The 14,220-nt window shown below is 36.0% G+C and overlaps 1 protein-coding gene across 25 annotated transcripts in view; it reads right to left on the bottom strand.

Moving 5' to 3' along the window:
- Dlg1 (discs large MAGUK scaffold protein 1) overlaps positions 1-14,220 on the bottom strand; it is a 200,423-nt gene that overhangs the window by 63,382 nt on the left and 122,821 nt on the right. For 24 of the 25 annotated variants that reach the window (XM_019207498.2, XM_033762563.1, XM_010624051.3 and 21 more), the window contains 2 exons: positions 4,404-4,524; positions 1,224-1,380 (listed from right to left, as the gene is read on the bottom strand). In XM_019207498.2, coding sequence (XP_019063043.1) covers positions 1,224-1,380; positions 4,404-4,524 — 278 coding nt within the window. The remainder of the gene's footprint in view (positions 1-1,223; positions 1,381-4,403; positions 4,525-14,220) is intronic. The other variant, XM_010624038.3, reaches the window with a different exon arrangement.

Below are 14,220 nucleotides of genomic sequence, written 5' to 3' on the forward strand. Positions count from 1 at the left end.
AAAAAAAAAAACAAAACAAAGGCCAGGGATTTAGCTCAGTGGTTCTGCGGCCTGCCTCACAGCACAAGGACTAGAGTTTGATCCCTGGTTAAAAAACAAAAGACGATCATGACAATGATAAAAACTTCTATATATCAGGAAGGAGTGACATTTCTAAACTTAAGATGCATCTAACAGTTTCAAAAGACGAAAGGATAGGCATGGCAGTCCATGCCTGTAATCTCAGCACTTGGGAGGCCAGGGAAAGAGGACTGCAGGTTAAAAGACCATCATGAACTACATGATGAGTTCAAGGCCAGCCTGAACTACATAGTGAGACCCTATCTATCTCACCCCAGCCTCCCAAAGACATAAAGAAAAAAGTTAATGCAGCAAGGACAGACTGCTAAACTCACCTCATGTTCAAACAGCTTCAATGCCTTTTGTTTTTTGGTGGTACTAGTGATTGAACAGTCTCTGCACTGAGCTACATCCTCAATCTTTTGATTACTTTTAATTTTGAGACACTCACTAAATTGCCTGGGGTAGGCTTGAACTTTTGATCCTGATCTTTCTGCTTTAGTCTCAGAGTATTGGGATTATAGATGTACACAACCACACCAGGCCTAAAACCTTTTAATTACAGGTCAAACAGCTAAGTGATTAAGTGGAAAGAAGTATACAAATAACTACACAAGTAACCAACAAGTTAACAGAGAATACAGTTCCCTCCAACTACATTTATAAAAATGGATTCCTCATCCCATGCCTATAATCCCAGGCCTCTAGGAGGACTGCACGTTTGAGTCCAGAGTGGACAATACTGAGACGCAGCAAACCCTGTATCAAAAAAGGGGATTGGGGGCCAGGGATGTAGCTCAGTGGCACTGCACCTGCCCAGCAAGTGCAAGGTCCAGAGTTTGATCTCCCCAGGGGCAAGTGGGTGGGGAGATGATGATGATGGCCTCATGTGGCTTTTTGCAAAGGCTCTGGGTCCAATTTCCAGTACCACAAATAAAAAATAACCCTCCCCCAAACTGACTGGCAAGGTCTAATATCAAATGAAAATCTATCATATAAAATATATTCTTGGACAGCACTACAATTCTGGAAATTCCAGCATGAAATGGTTAAGACAACTAAGAATATATCCATAACTTTGAGCTAAAAAAACAATCCCCCTGCAATCATAAACAAGTCATAGGTAAGATAATAAAAACAGCATTTTGATTAACATGTCCTACCGATATAATACGATCGCCTTTCCTGAGCTCTCCACTTAGATCAGCAGGTCCTCCAGCCAAGATAAAGGAAATAAATATTCCTTCTCCATCTTCACCTCCTACAATGTTGAAGCCAAGGCCTGTTGAGCCACGATGAAGAACAACTTTTCTAGGTTCCCTAAAAATTAAAAAATATTAAATAGTTTGAAAATTTTATTTAGAATTTGACATTCTTTTAGTGAGAACTTTGTATTGATAACTCACACTATCAAAATATTAAGAAAGCTAGATGAGGCTGGGGATTTAGCTCAGTGGTGCTGCACCTGCCTGGTAAGCACAAGGATTACTGATACAAAAAAGGAAAAAAAGCTAAATGGACTCTAAAAGGCTTTTCCAAACTGAGGGGTAAAGAGATTCTTCAAAAGGATAAAAATCTGATTTACTATAAAAGCTCAAAACTTAACATTAAAAAACAAGCAAACATGAAACCAAAAACCAGAAAAGAACGTAAAAATATAAAAATAATATAAACAGTCTTATCAAGAAATATACTCATGAAAAGCTGATGCTGTGCATGCTGCACTGCCCAGGAAGTAATCACCACCCCTACTTCTTAGATGCTGTAAAAGGCAGCTATCCCTTTTTTCTTAGGAGGAACCAGGTCTTTCTCCAGTCCCTGTCAAAGGGATGAATCATGACTAACCAAAACTAGACATTTTAATTCCATTCCCTATGCAAAAGCAAGGTCTGACTCCACTTCCTCTGAGAAATGAAGGGAAACGTTTCTGTCATTTCCCAAAGAATGACTCTGGTAAGGAAAAAACACTTCCTCTGTCAACACCCCCTCCCCAAACAAACAAACAACAAACAAACTTTTAATAAAACCCCTTGTTTGGATATGTAAACATGAAGGTGATAACAAGGGTATACATGGTTACCCACTCAGGTCCCCTCCTGCCTCCTTAGGAGCTTTCCTATCAATATTCTCCATAATAAAAAACAAACAAAAAAAACGTATTCCACAGACATCACGGCCTAAGGTTACTATACCAACCCTGAAATTTCCCCAATTCAGACTTTTAAAAACTGAAATAATTAGATATCTTTTTAAAGCTGTGCATGATGGTGCATACCTGTAGTCTCAGCGACTCAAGAGGCTAAGTGGGAGGTTGACTTCTGAATTCGAGAATAGGGCAACATAAGGAGACCCGGTCTCACATCAAAAGTCCAAACCTTTTTGGTTTAGCCACTCCTAGAGATTTTATTTACTTATTACAGCTTGTCAATTCTAATAATCTAGTTAATTTCAAAGTCTCTGGAATATAATTTTACTACTGACAATTTTTTAAAATTGTTGGCAGTTAGATATACTTATATGGAACCTATTCATACCTTCTGGTAAAGCAATAAAAATGCTAATAGTGTATTTTAGATTTAATCAACTATAGAATATAGCGTATTTGTTTAATATTTTCAAAATTTAATGTGATTTTAAAAAAAATGTGCAGGAGGAATTAGTCACAAAAAACTTTAACAAAATAAAGTGTTTTTTAAAAACAAAAATTTAAAATATAAATACTTATTTTTTAAAAATTGTGCTGTTAACCCTTTTATTGGGCAATAAGCTAAGTGAGAAGTACAAAACATTTTGTCAAATGTAATATCAAGAGTGCTTCTGACATAGTCATGGTCTATCATCTGTATCAGTATACAGTGCACAAAGGGCAAGGCTAACAAGAATTCAGAGGAACAGTAAAGGAAAACCAGGGCAGAATCAAGGGCACAGATAGGTTTCACTATGTTGGTAATGTTTTATTTCCTAAGTTTTGATAGTAGATTCATGGTTTAGAGTTTCTACTCTGCTGCAAAACATGTATATGAATTATAACTTTATATGAGCAAATAATAATTAAAAATACTTTGCAGTATTACTTTCCAGTAGTAATTTTAGAGGAAAATACATCCTAGTTTTCAAATAATAAACACATGAAAAAATGCTTAAAATCAGAAGCAATGTAAATCAAAAGCACAATAAGAAACTTCAAATCTACTACAAACACACACCGTACAGAACAAAACAAAAAGTAACAAGCAAGTTTTGGTGAGGACGTAGAGAAATTAAAAACTCTAACAGGGAGGGAAATCTACTGTGTAATACTTTAAATTCCAATACAATAGTCTACACAAGAGATAGAGAGTGAAGAAGAATAGGAGCAGGAATAAAGGTGTAGATACAACTTATATTTTAGAAATTATTAGATGTTATGTATATGTACTAATTTTCCATGATAAATGTAATCATTATGTACTGCAAACATGTACTAATAAAAGTAAAATATAGATTTTAATTTGTAAAACATCTAAAGAGATTAAAGATGAGATAAACCACTAACTTTTCCTCTTCTAGAAATAGGCGCTATTACCAAATAACAAAAATAAATGGTTAAAAAATAGTCTAGGAACAATGCCTAAAGACTAAGCCTTGAATATTCCTGTCATAATAAGAACATTACTCTTTCAGCTAATTTTACCTAAACATAATTAGTGAGCACCTCTTTTGTTTACAGCAATGCTAAATTTGAGAAATAAGACAGTAACTCCTCTCTGTCCTTATGGAGATTATTGCCTGGAATCAGTGATCTGATGAAAAAAAATCATAACAATTAAAAAACAAAGATTCAAAAATAATAATGCTAACAATGATGCAACCAATAAAAACATAAAACAGCCATTAACTAGCATATATGTTAATTGCTCTAGCTAATATGTAATACTGTATAAAGTACCTCAAATTATATGAAAAAGAGCTAAAATCTTAAAAAAATTGATTAATTTCCATCTTATTGGAATTCTCAGGGCTTGGAAAGATTCATAAACTTCAGTGCAGACAATGTTAGGACAAAGTGTATTTTAGGTGCCAAAATATCACGGATACATATGAAATAAAGAAAATACCACTTGTTAAATTTTGAACATCAATCAAATAACTATCAAAACATATTATGGTATACATCAGCAAAGGAATAAAGTTTAAAATTTTTTAGTCCTAAATATTGTGGCTCTCATTTGTTGCTGGATTAATAGTTGAATTCACAAAGCGCAGTATGAAACCCATTATTTCATACAACTAATAGGACTAAATAATTATATAAAAACAGTTGACTTTATGTAAGAAGGTGAATGTTAATTTAAATTCCTTACCTAGTAATTTCATCATCTCCAAGAACTGCTTTAGAAACTGGTGAGTATCTGGCTGGTGACGCAGGAGTCTGACCCAAGAAGGAAGACGGGCTAACATGGTTATCAACAGGCTGAGAAGCTGCTTTAAAACAAAGAAAGTGGGGTGGGGGGGAAGAACAGAAAAAAGAAAAACGAAACAAGTTACTCCGTACCTTATATATAGAGTTAAAAGTATAATTCATATTCACTAACTTGCAACTAATCTGGCAAAAAAATTATCAGCTAAAAAATGGCACAAATTCAATAGGTAAAAATCAGTTTAGATATTTGGATCAATAAGACAAATGCATCCTGCTTATATTCTTTTGGGCTGGGAATGTAGCTCAATGGAAGAGCACCTGCCTGGGTTTAACTGTTTCCCAAACATACAAACAAGAAGCCATTTGTATTTTTTGAGAAAATACAACTAAAATGTTGTTTTACACATTAAATTAGTTGTACAATGAAATCCAGGTAAGGTCATTTGAAAGACTTACAGGAATTACTAAATCTAAAGTACAATAACTTAGGGCTGGGGATGTAGCTCAGTGGTGCCGCCACAATACACACACAAAAATATAACTTAGAAAAGATATTTTGCAGGCTACAATTAAAAAGTGTACGTACTCAAAACCTGACTATGGATACTGGAAACCAGAAGCTTAAAAACAGGTGCAAAAAGTCTATGTTCTTATGTTGGCTTAGAACTATTAATTCAATATATATTTATTCTTTTTAATACTCCATAAAAGAATGGAAACCTAGTAAAAAGCAAAAATGAAAAATAAGCAAAAACTATCTGTTGGTTCACTTTAACAATAGTAACTATCGCAGAAGTTATCTGAGCAAAAGCTCAGCCCAAAAAATTATAATGCTACTCCTGACCATGCTTTTCACATTTCAGGTGTAGCTTACAAAGATATATTCTTTTTTTTTTAGCATTTTTTTTTTTTTTTTTTTTTTTTTTTTTTTTTTTTTTTTTTTTTTTTTTTTTTTTTTTTTTTTTTTTTTTTTTTTTTTTTTTTTTTTTTTTTTTTTTTTTTTTTTTTTTTTTTTTTTTTTTTTTTTTTTTTTTTTTTTTTTTTTTTTTTTTTTTTTTTTTTTTTTGGTACCGGGGATCGAGCTCAGGCCCTTGGGTTTGCAAGGCAGGTGCCGGAACCTCTGTGCTAAATCCTCAGCTCAAAGATGTAACATTCTTGGATGATGTTAAGTTGTTACCAAAACCCACAATAGGCACTGACTTTCTTGAGGCTGTAACTATGATAAAGTTATAAAACATTTCTGAATTAGCTGTAATATTCCTTTACCATTTATTACTAAACATCAGTCTCTTCCTTCATTAAATTACTATCTTCTATGGCAAAACACTATGCTATGCACTTGGGGAACAGAGATGTAAGGATCATTAGTTTTAATTACTATTATGGGCAGACAGATAAAAAGCAATGAAGTGATCTGAGTGAAAGATAATAGGAAATGATTTAATTATGATGTACTGAAAAAAAGCTTACTCCTACCAAAAAGGAGGCAGCATCTACATTTCTATGTTTAACTGTACAACTGGAAGTAGTCTATGATGTCTATAGATAATACAGAGCTTGAAGATCTAGTATACCTACTGGTATTATAGGTATGTAGTACCTAACAGCAATTATTTTCCATTCAATATATAAGAAGCTATTTTGTATTTGAGCCAAAGGACTTTCTATTAATGGCTCTTGGTGTTGAAAGTTCAAAGTTTTTCCTGGGTGATATATAAGAATATCTGATTTTTAAAGAAAGGAATTGATATGTAATTCTAACTTGCAGGCATGACTCACCTGTGGCCTACTTTTATTTTCCTGCCCTCTTTTAAAAAAAGTCATAATAAAAAAATATTAAAAAGTAATTCTGTTACATTACTTACCCATTAATGATATTAGATATTTCATATGTGGCCTCAAAACAACAAGCAGCAGCAGCAGCAGCAGCAGCAGCAAAGCAGACCACAGGTTGTACATGCCTGTCTATAGGCTTAACATAACAGCTGTATACATTTCTGTAACTACCAGATTTTTTTTTTCCTTTGAGACAGGGCCTCACTATGTACCCCAAACTGACCTCAAAGTCACAGCAACCCTCCTGCTTCAGCCTTCAGAGTGCTGAGAATACAGGCATGTACCATAGTGACCAGCTGACCACCAGCCCTTTTTCCCCCCATTGAGTTAATTGGTACTTTTTAGGTATACAGTACAGTCACACTCATCATTGGGATATTGTACCTTTACCACCAGCCCTTTTTTTTTGGTTGTTTTTGTTCTGAGACAGGGTCTCATTATGCAGTTGAGACTGATATGGAACTCACCAGGTAGCCCAGGCTGGTGTCAAACTCCCAGCGATCCTCCTGCCTCAGCCTCCCGAGTGCTGGGATTATAGGTGTGTGCCACCACACACAGCTACCACCAGCCTTTTGATGTCCAGTTTATTGTTCTTTTTTTTTCCTCCCTCCATTCCGGGGAATGAATATACTATACAAGTGCCCTACCATTGAGCAACATTTTGAAACAGGGTGTATCTAAGTTGTCCAGGCTGGTTCTGTACTTGTGATCCTCCTGCCTTATCTCTGGAGTACTTGCCATTACAGGTGTGCACCACCAAGCCTGCCCAGTACACATTTTTAAAATTTTGATTCTTAAATTACTTTTCTGCATTATTATGTTTAGATAGAATAAACAAAACAACAATTCTAAAACAACTGGATATGAAATTCTATCAAATTCAAAACCAGAAAATGTGCCATTTCTGTCATTGCTAGATTCCCTTTTAGTCAATGGATTCTTTCTGGAGCTGTTTGTCTCACAGGTAAAGCATAGTATCTCAGATAGCAGGGGCTAAAAATTAATGTTTTTTTCTTTCTTTCTTCTTTTTTGGTAATGGGAATCGAACTCAGGGCTTTGCCTTTGTGAGGCAGGTGGTGGAATAAAAATTAATGTTTCTATCAAATAAACAACAGCCCAAAGAAGGATCAGATGAAATAATATTATATCTGATATCAAAAAAATCTTATGTAAGAAAATCCCCCAGAGAACTATAATACAAGGGAAGCCAGTTCATTATCCTTGGATACCAAGGTTATGATAACCCAAGACTTTCAAGGTTTTGAAGAGAGAGAGAGAGAGAGAGAGAGAGAGAGAGAAAAAACTTGGCAGATCACTTAATAGTAGAGAGAAAAGGGAAAACACAAATTTGCAATAGTTATAACTGATTATAAAATCATACTTTGAATACATAAAATTTTGTTTAAATCAGTAAAAAAGACAAAACTAACTGAAAAACGCCAAAAGATTCCAACAGGCGCTACACAGAAGATGAGAGTCAAAGCCATGAACCCTGCAGGGGTGCTGAACATTGCTCTCATCAGAACAATCAACAATAAAAACAACAGCATTATCAGAGTAATAACATACATAAAAATCAGGAGTGCATCCTAATGAATATGTAGCCAGAACTGACAAGACCAACAGTAGAAGAGCTAACGAGGGTCTAGAAATGTTGTAGTATGAGCCATTTTCAATACTTTTATTCTAGAAACTGTTTAACAGTATTAACTGAAGATTAAATATATGCATGCCTCTTATAATGCTGCAATTTGACTCCAAGATAAAAGGGTGCAAATGGTCAATAAGGATCCTGTAAAAAATGTCCACAGAAGCTACATTCATTAGAGATAATGGAAAATGAAAAGAGTAACATGGGAAACTTGTATTTTCATGTAATAGAGTAATATTTAAGAATAAAATAAACCCAAAGGCCTCATGAATAATCTATTTTTTTATGTTGAATAAAAGCAGCATGACACAAAACACCATAAACTGATAAAATGAAGAATGTCTAATATATCTACATGTAATACAGTAACAAACAGACCTATGTATCTCTTTAAGAACAGCAGAATAAGATGAGATCCCAGTTAATTCTTTCTGCTAGTTCCTGTGCTCCTAAGGATTTGTTCATAAAATCTTTTCCTATGCCAATGTTTTCTGGAATTCTGCTTAACTTATCTTCCAGTAAGTTTAGTGTTTCTGTTTTAATATTTAGATCTTTAATCCACTTGCATTTTAATTTAGTGCATGGTGAAAGATAAGGGTCCAATTTTAATCTTTGGCAGGTTGAAATCCAGTTTTTCCAACACCATTTATCGAAGAGGCTTTCTTTCCTCCACTGAGAATGGTCAGCTCCTTTGTTAAAAATGAGGTAGCTGAGTACATCTGGAAGTGTTTTTGTGTCTTCCAATCTGTTCCACTGATCCTCAGGTCTGTTTCTTTGCCAATACAATGCTGTGTTTATCACAGTGGCTTTGTAGTATAGTTTCAAATTGGGAGTTGTTATACCCGCTGCCATGTGGCTGTTGCTGTGGCTAATGTTTCCAGAACTATATCGAAGAGGAGTGGTGATAGTGGGCATCCCTGTCTTGTTCCTGATTTTAACATGAAGGTTTTCAGTTTTTGGCCATTTAATATGATAGCTGTTGGTTTTTCATAGGTAGCCTTTATTAACTTGAGATAGAGACCATCTATTCCAATTTTCTGCAGGGTTTTTATCATGAATGGGTGCTGAATTTTGTCAAATGCTTTTTCTGCATCTATTGAGAGGATCATATCAACAACTGGGATCTCATCTTATTAAAAAGCTTCTGCACTGCAAAAGAAACCATCAACAGAACTAAGAGACAACCTACAATGTGGGAAAAACTTTTAACCAGCTGCTCCTCAGACAAAGGACTATTATCTAGAATATATACAGAACTCAAAACAATCAGCCCCCCAAATATAAAGACCCAATTCAAAAATGAACATCTGAAATGAACACTTCTCAGACAAAGAAGTAAAAGCAGCAAGTAAATATATGAAAAAATGCTCCACATCACTGGTCATTCGAGAGATGCAGATGAAAACAACACTGAGATTCCACCTCACCTCACAAAGAATGGCTGCTATCAAGAAATCACACAATAACAAATGTTGGCGGGGTTGCGGGGAGAAAGGAACCCTTCTCCATTGTTGGTGGGGGTGCAAATTGGTGCAACCACTATGGAAATCAATATGGAGATACCTCAAAGAGCTGGGACTAGAGGTTCCATTTGATCCAGCCATCCCTCTGCTGGGTGTCTTTCCAAAATAACTAAAAGAATGATATCACAGTGATGTATGCGCACCCATGTTTATAGTGTCACAGTTTGTAATAGCTAAAACTTGGAAACAGCTCATTTGCCCATCAGTTGGAAACTGGATAAAGAAGTTGTGGTTTTTCTATAAAATGGAATATTACTCAGCCATAAATAATGAGAAATTAGATTCATTTATAGGAAAATGGATACATACTGAGGATATACTCCTAAGTGAAATAAACAAGTCACACATGTGTAAATACCGAATAGTTTCTCTGGTGTGAATAAACTGTAATAGTAATAGTACATAAGTAGGGGTTTAAAGGTGCTTTTGGGGGTGGTATTTTGGTTAGTAGATGGTTATAGGGCTGGCTCTAAGGCTGAGTGGTACAGCAGCTGCCCAGCACATGTAAGGGCCTGGGTTCAATCTCAGCACTTCCCCAACACAGGTGGTTATAAATGTGTATGCATTATGCAAAACAATCATTAAGAGGAATTTAAAGTTCACAAACCTTCCTGAATGTTAAGGGTTATTTCAATTATAAGTTAAATGAAGAAAAAAGTACTGAAATATACAAGATCAGAAATCAGAATACATGGAGAAATGTTCATGGACAGAAAGGCCCTATATTATAAAGATGTCTATTCTCTTCAAAACCTTATGTGATCTGATCATTAAACATTGTATAAATGTATTACCACATGGTATTCCACAAAAATGTACACTTATGTGTCAATTAAAAAAAGTAAAATCTTATGGAATCAACACTGAAATTCAAGAGAAAGATTAAAAGTTAATGGTAAAACAATTACTTCAAGTAGAATGCTTTTCTAAGTTAAAGAACAAGGACAGTGGATTTACTCTACAATGAGCATAGTATTCATCTGTATTTCTTCTCTTCAGACTAGACTGAGTGCCCTTTGTTACCTAAATGAATCTTTTATAGATTTTCCCCAGTTAGTGCTCTTGCCTTTATGACAGAGTTCTTTAGATAGTAGGAATATTATTCTTATTCTTACTCTTATTTTCTGGTACCGGGGATTGAACTCAGGACCTTGTACTTGCGAGGCAGGCATGGTACCAATGAGCTAAATCCCCAGCCCATATTTCTTTGTAGTATTAAGTAGAGAAAAAGAGCAGTAACTGGATATATCTTGGATGGTAGCAAGGTCCCTTCTTATCCTCAACTCCTCCCCAAGATAGGAAATGTTGTACAGCAGGTTTGTGTGCTCATGGTAATGATTCAATGCAAAGAACATGATTATGTGGTGGAGAGAAAGGATAGGTGCAAGAACAAGATCCTTAGAGATAAGAAACGAGATTCAGTATACAAACATAACTCCTAATTGACAGAAAAAATGATAATTATTCCATTATACACAAAGGACAGTAGGACTTTTATGCAAAACTGTATTTATGTAGGTACATTTAAAAGAAGAGTAAGGACACTTCTGGATGGATGCTTAATAGGGTATGATATAAAGTCATCAGTTATGACTGAGGTATGGATTGCAGGAGAAGGAGTTGTGAAGAGGGAAGAATTCTCAGAGTGAGAGTGAATTAGAGAAACGCAGCTGGCAAGAGTGAGGCTCCATCTGAGATTTAGTTGTAAGTTAAAATTTAGACAGCATTAATTTTGTGCACTTCTCCAGTCATGTTCTCCTTTTAGGGAAAACATTTGGCTGAACCAGTATTGAGATTTTGTCCATTAGGAAGAAAGGGCCAAAAGATCAGGAGATACACACAAGGCAATGAGTATCTTGACAAAAAAGACTAAAGCTAAATAAAAAAAATTAGAAAACGGACATATAAGGGGGTAATAAAGTGATAATGTCAAATGACTGAAGATCAAAATGAGGCTGAACTGCTAGAAAAGGAGTAAATGAACTGATGGTGTGGACAGAGAAATAGGATGGATTAAACTGGTACTTTCAATATGATGAAGACACTGATCATTATGGATAAGATCTAAAGTATTATCTTGCAGAGAAGCCATTGCTCAAGCGCTGGGAGGAAGCCTGGGCCCGGATCCACCGCGGGAAGGAGAGCCACGCCTGCTCCCGACCCAGCCACCATCGCTCAAGCGCCGGGAGGTAGGCTGGGCCCCGATCTACCACGGGAAGGAGAACCACGCCTGCTCCCGACCCAGCAGCCATCGCTCAAGCGCCGGGAAGGGGCGCCCCTGAACTCCCATAAGCCCCCCCCCCACACTCTCAGACCTCCTGACTGTGCAAGTCTTTGGACCCACTCTGCAAAGACAGAGGTGGTTATCAAGGGTATTTTTCTGAGTTCCCAACTTTGAACATCTTTAAAGAAAGGGCGTGGGAAACCTGTAATAGAACGTTGCGGAGTTCAACCATTCAGAAGGATGGGGAACTCAATCTGGGCCTTGCAGCCCGAGGTCAGTCAGCGTCATGGGGTTCAGCAATCAGCTAACTGAGATCAGGGGTCTTGCATCCTCGCTCTGTCTGAGCCATTAAATGGTAAATATACTATATTGAAAAGTTTGTTCACTGCAGACATGTTCTGGACTGCTTCTTGATTTCAATTTAATTCAAATGATTTAAGGGTGATAGACTAGTGACTACCACAGGTGGTCAGTGTCCAAGTTGTGCTTGATCTCAATGTGTTGCTGATTGTATCAGCTGGGGTAAAGCATTGCCGTTGATTTGATGAGCTGTTTTCTCTGATGTTATGAAGATGAGAATGTCTGTGGGGCGTTAGAGACACAGAAGCTAGGGTGCAACTATATCAGGAAGATTTGGGTGATAATCCAGAGATTAAACCAAGGACAGTCCGACAACAAAAATTAAAATGAGAAAACACTTAAGCAAGACACAAGGACAGACTTCCAGTTCACCAATGGCAAACAGTAGGGCAAATGAGGATGAAAAGGCCGATAGTGAACCACCAGGACACCCTGAACTCAAAGCACAGGAAGTAACAAAACAGATCAATCAGGCTCTAGAAAAATTCAAAACAGAAATAATTTCCCAGATAACCATAGAGATAGTGAGCAAAATGGAAGTCGTGATTCGAGACTCTAGAGCAGAAACTGACAAAAAAATAGATGAGCTCAGGACCATGATAGAAGCCATGAAGGCCCAGCATAAGAAAGAAATGGAAAAAATAAACGCCCAACATAGGAAAGAAATGGAATCCATAAAACAGATTCAAACAGATATCCAGGAGATTAAACACTCTATTGAAAGTGTACGCAACAGAATAAAAGAATGCGAAGATAGGCTCTCAGATATAGAAGATAAGATTGCAGTCAGTGACCATGAAAAGAGAGGTCTCTTAAAAACAGTAAGAGATCATGAGAAATCGATCCAACAACTCCTAGATGATGCAAAGAAGAATAACATAAGACTGATAGGAATACATGAAGTAGCAGGAGAAAATACAAATGACTTAAAAAAGCTGTTTGCAGAATTAATGACAGAAAACTTCCCAAACAGAGGGGAAGAATTTGACATTCAGATAACTGAGGCATATAGGACCCCAACTAGCTACAATCAAAAAAAATCTACACCTAGACATATAATAATCAAGATCCCAGAAACCCAACAGAAGAACAAAATACTACAAGCAGTAAGAGAAAAGAAACAAATCACATACAAAGGAAAGCCCATCAGAATCACAGCAGACTTTTCAACACAAACCCTTGGGGCAAGGAGAGCCTGGAATGAGATATTTCAAGTACTAAAAGAGAACAACCTCCAACCTAGACTGATGTATCCAGCAAAACTCTCTTTCAAAATGGATGGGGAAATAAGACACTTCCACGACAAAGAACACCTGAGAAACTACATGAATACCAAACCAGCACTACAAGCAATTCTAAACAAGATCCTAGAAAAAGACAATGAAGGCAACAACACCATGAGGCCCAACAGAGCAAATCAAATAGGCAAGGCAAGAAATTAAAAGGAGAAGGTGAAAAAGTAAAAAGAGTCAACAAAAGGCCAATAACATGTCAATAATAAGTCAGTACATATCAGTTATAACCAGCAATGTCAATGGCCTCAACTCACCAATCAAGAGAAATAGACTGGCAAAATGGAATAAGAAGCAAAATCCAACAATATGTTGTATACAAGAAACACACCTAGTGCAAAAAGAAGCCCATAGACTGAAAGTGAAAAGATAGAAAACAATTCTCCATGTGACAGGAGCCCAGAAAAAAACAGGGGTAGCAATCTTATTTGCAGACAAAGTAAATTTCAAACCAAAACTGAATCTAGTATTATTGATGTAGGACAGTACTGTATCATACCTCTATGAATGTAAAATATCTAGTACCTGCTTTATGATACATAGTAGGGACCGTGCTTTATCAGAGCTACATTTAATGATATTACTCTAGAATGTTCTCTTTCCAGATGATGATTAAGAGGCTAATAGAAAAAATGGTGCCAGGTACCACAACAGCAACAGAACTTTGCTGTTGTCTGGATATTATTCTTTTCTTTGTTTTTTTTTTTTTTTGTTTTGTTTTGTTTTGTCTTTTAATGGAATGTGCTGAATGTCTATAATTTTGTTCAGATGACTGCAGAACCTGGAAAAGCTGTTGCTGCTATCGATGCATAACATACTATTATTAGTCTTTATATATATATACACACACACACACACACACACACATACAC

Source organism: Fukomys damarensis, unplaced genomic scaffold (genome assembly GCF_012274545.1).
Source record: "Fukomys damarensis isolate Sample0158 unplaced genomic scaffold, DMR_v1.0_HiC HiC_scaffold_12, whole genome shotgun sequence".
NCBI lineage: Eukaryota > Metazoa > Chordata > Mammalia > Rodentia > Bathyergidae > Fukomys > Fukomys damarensis.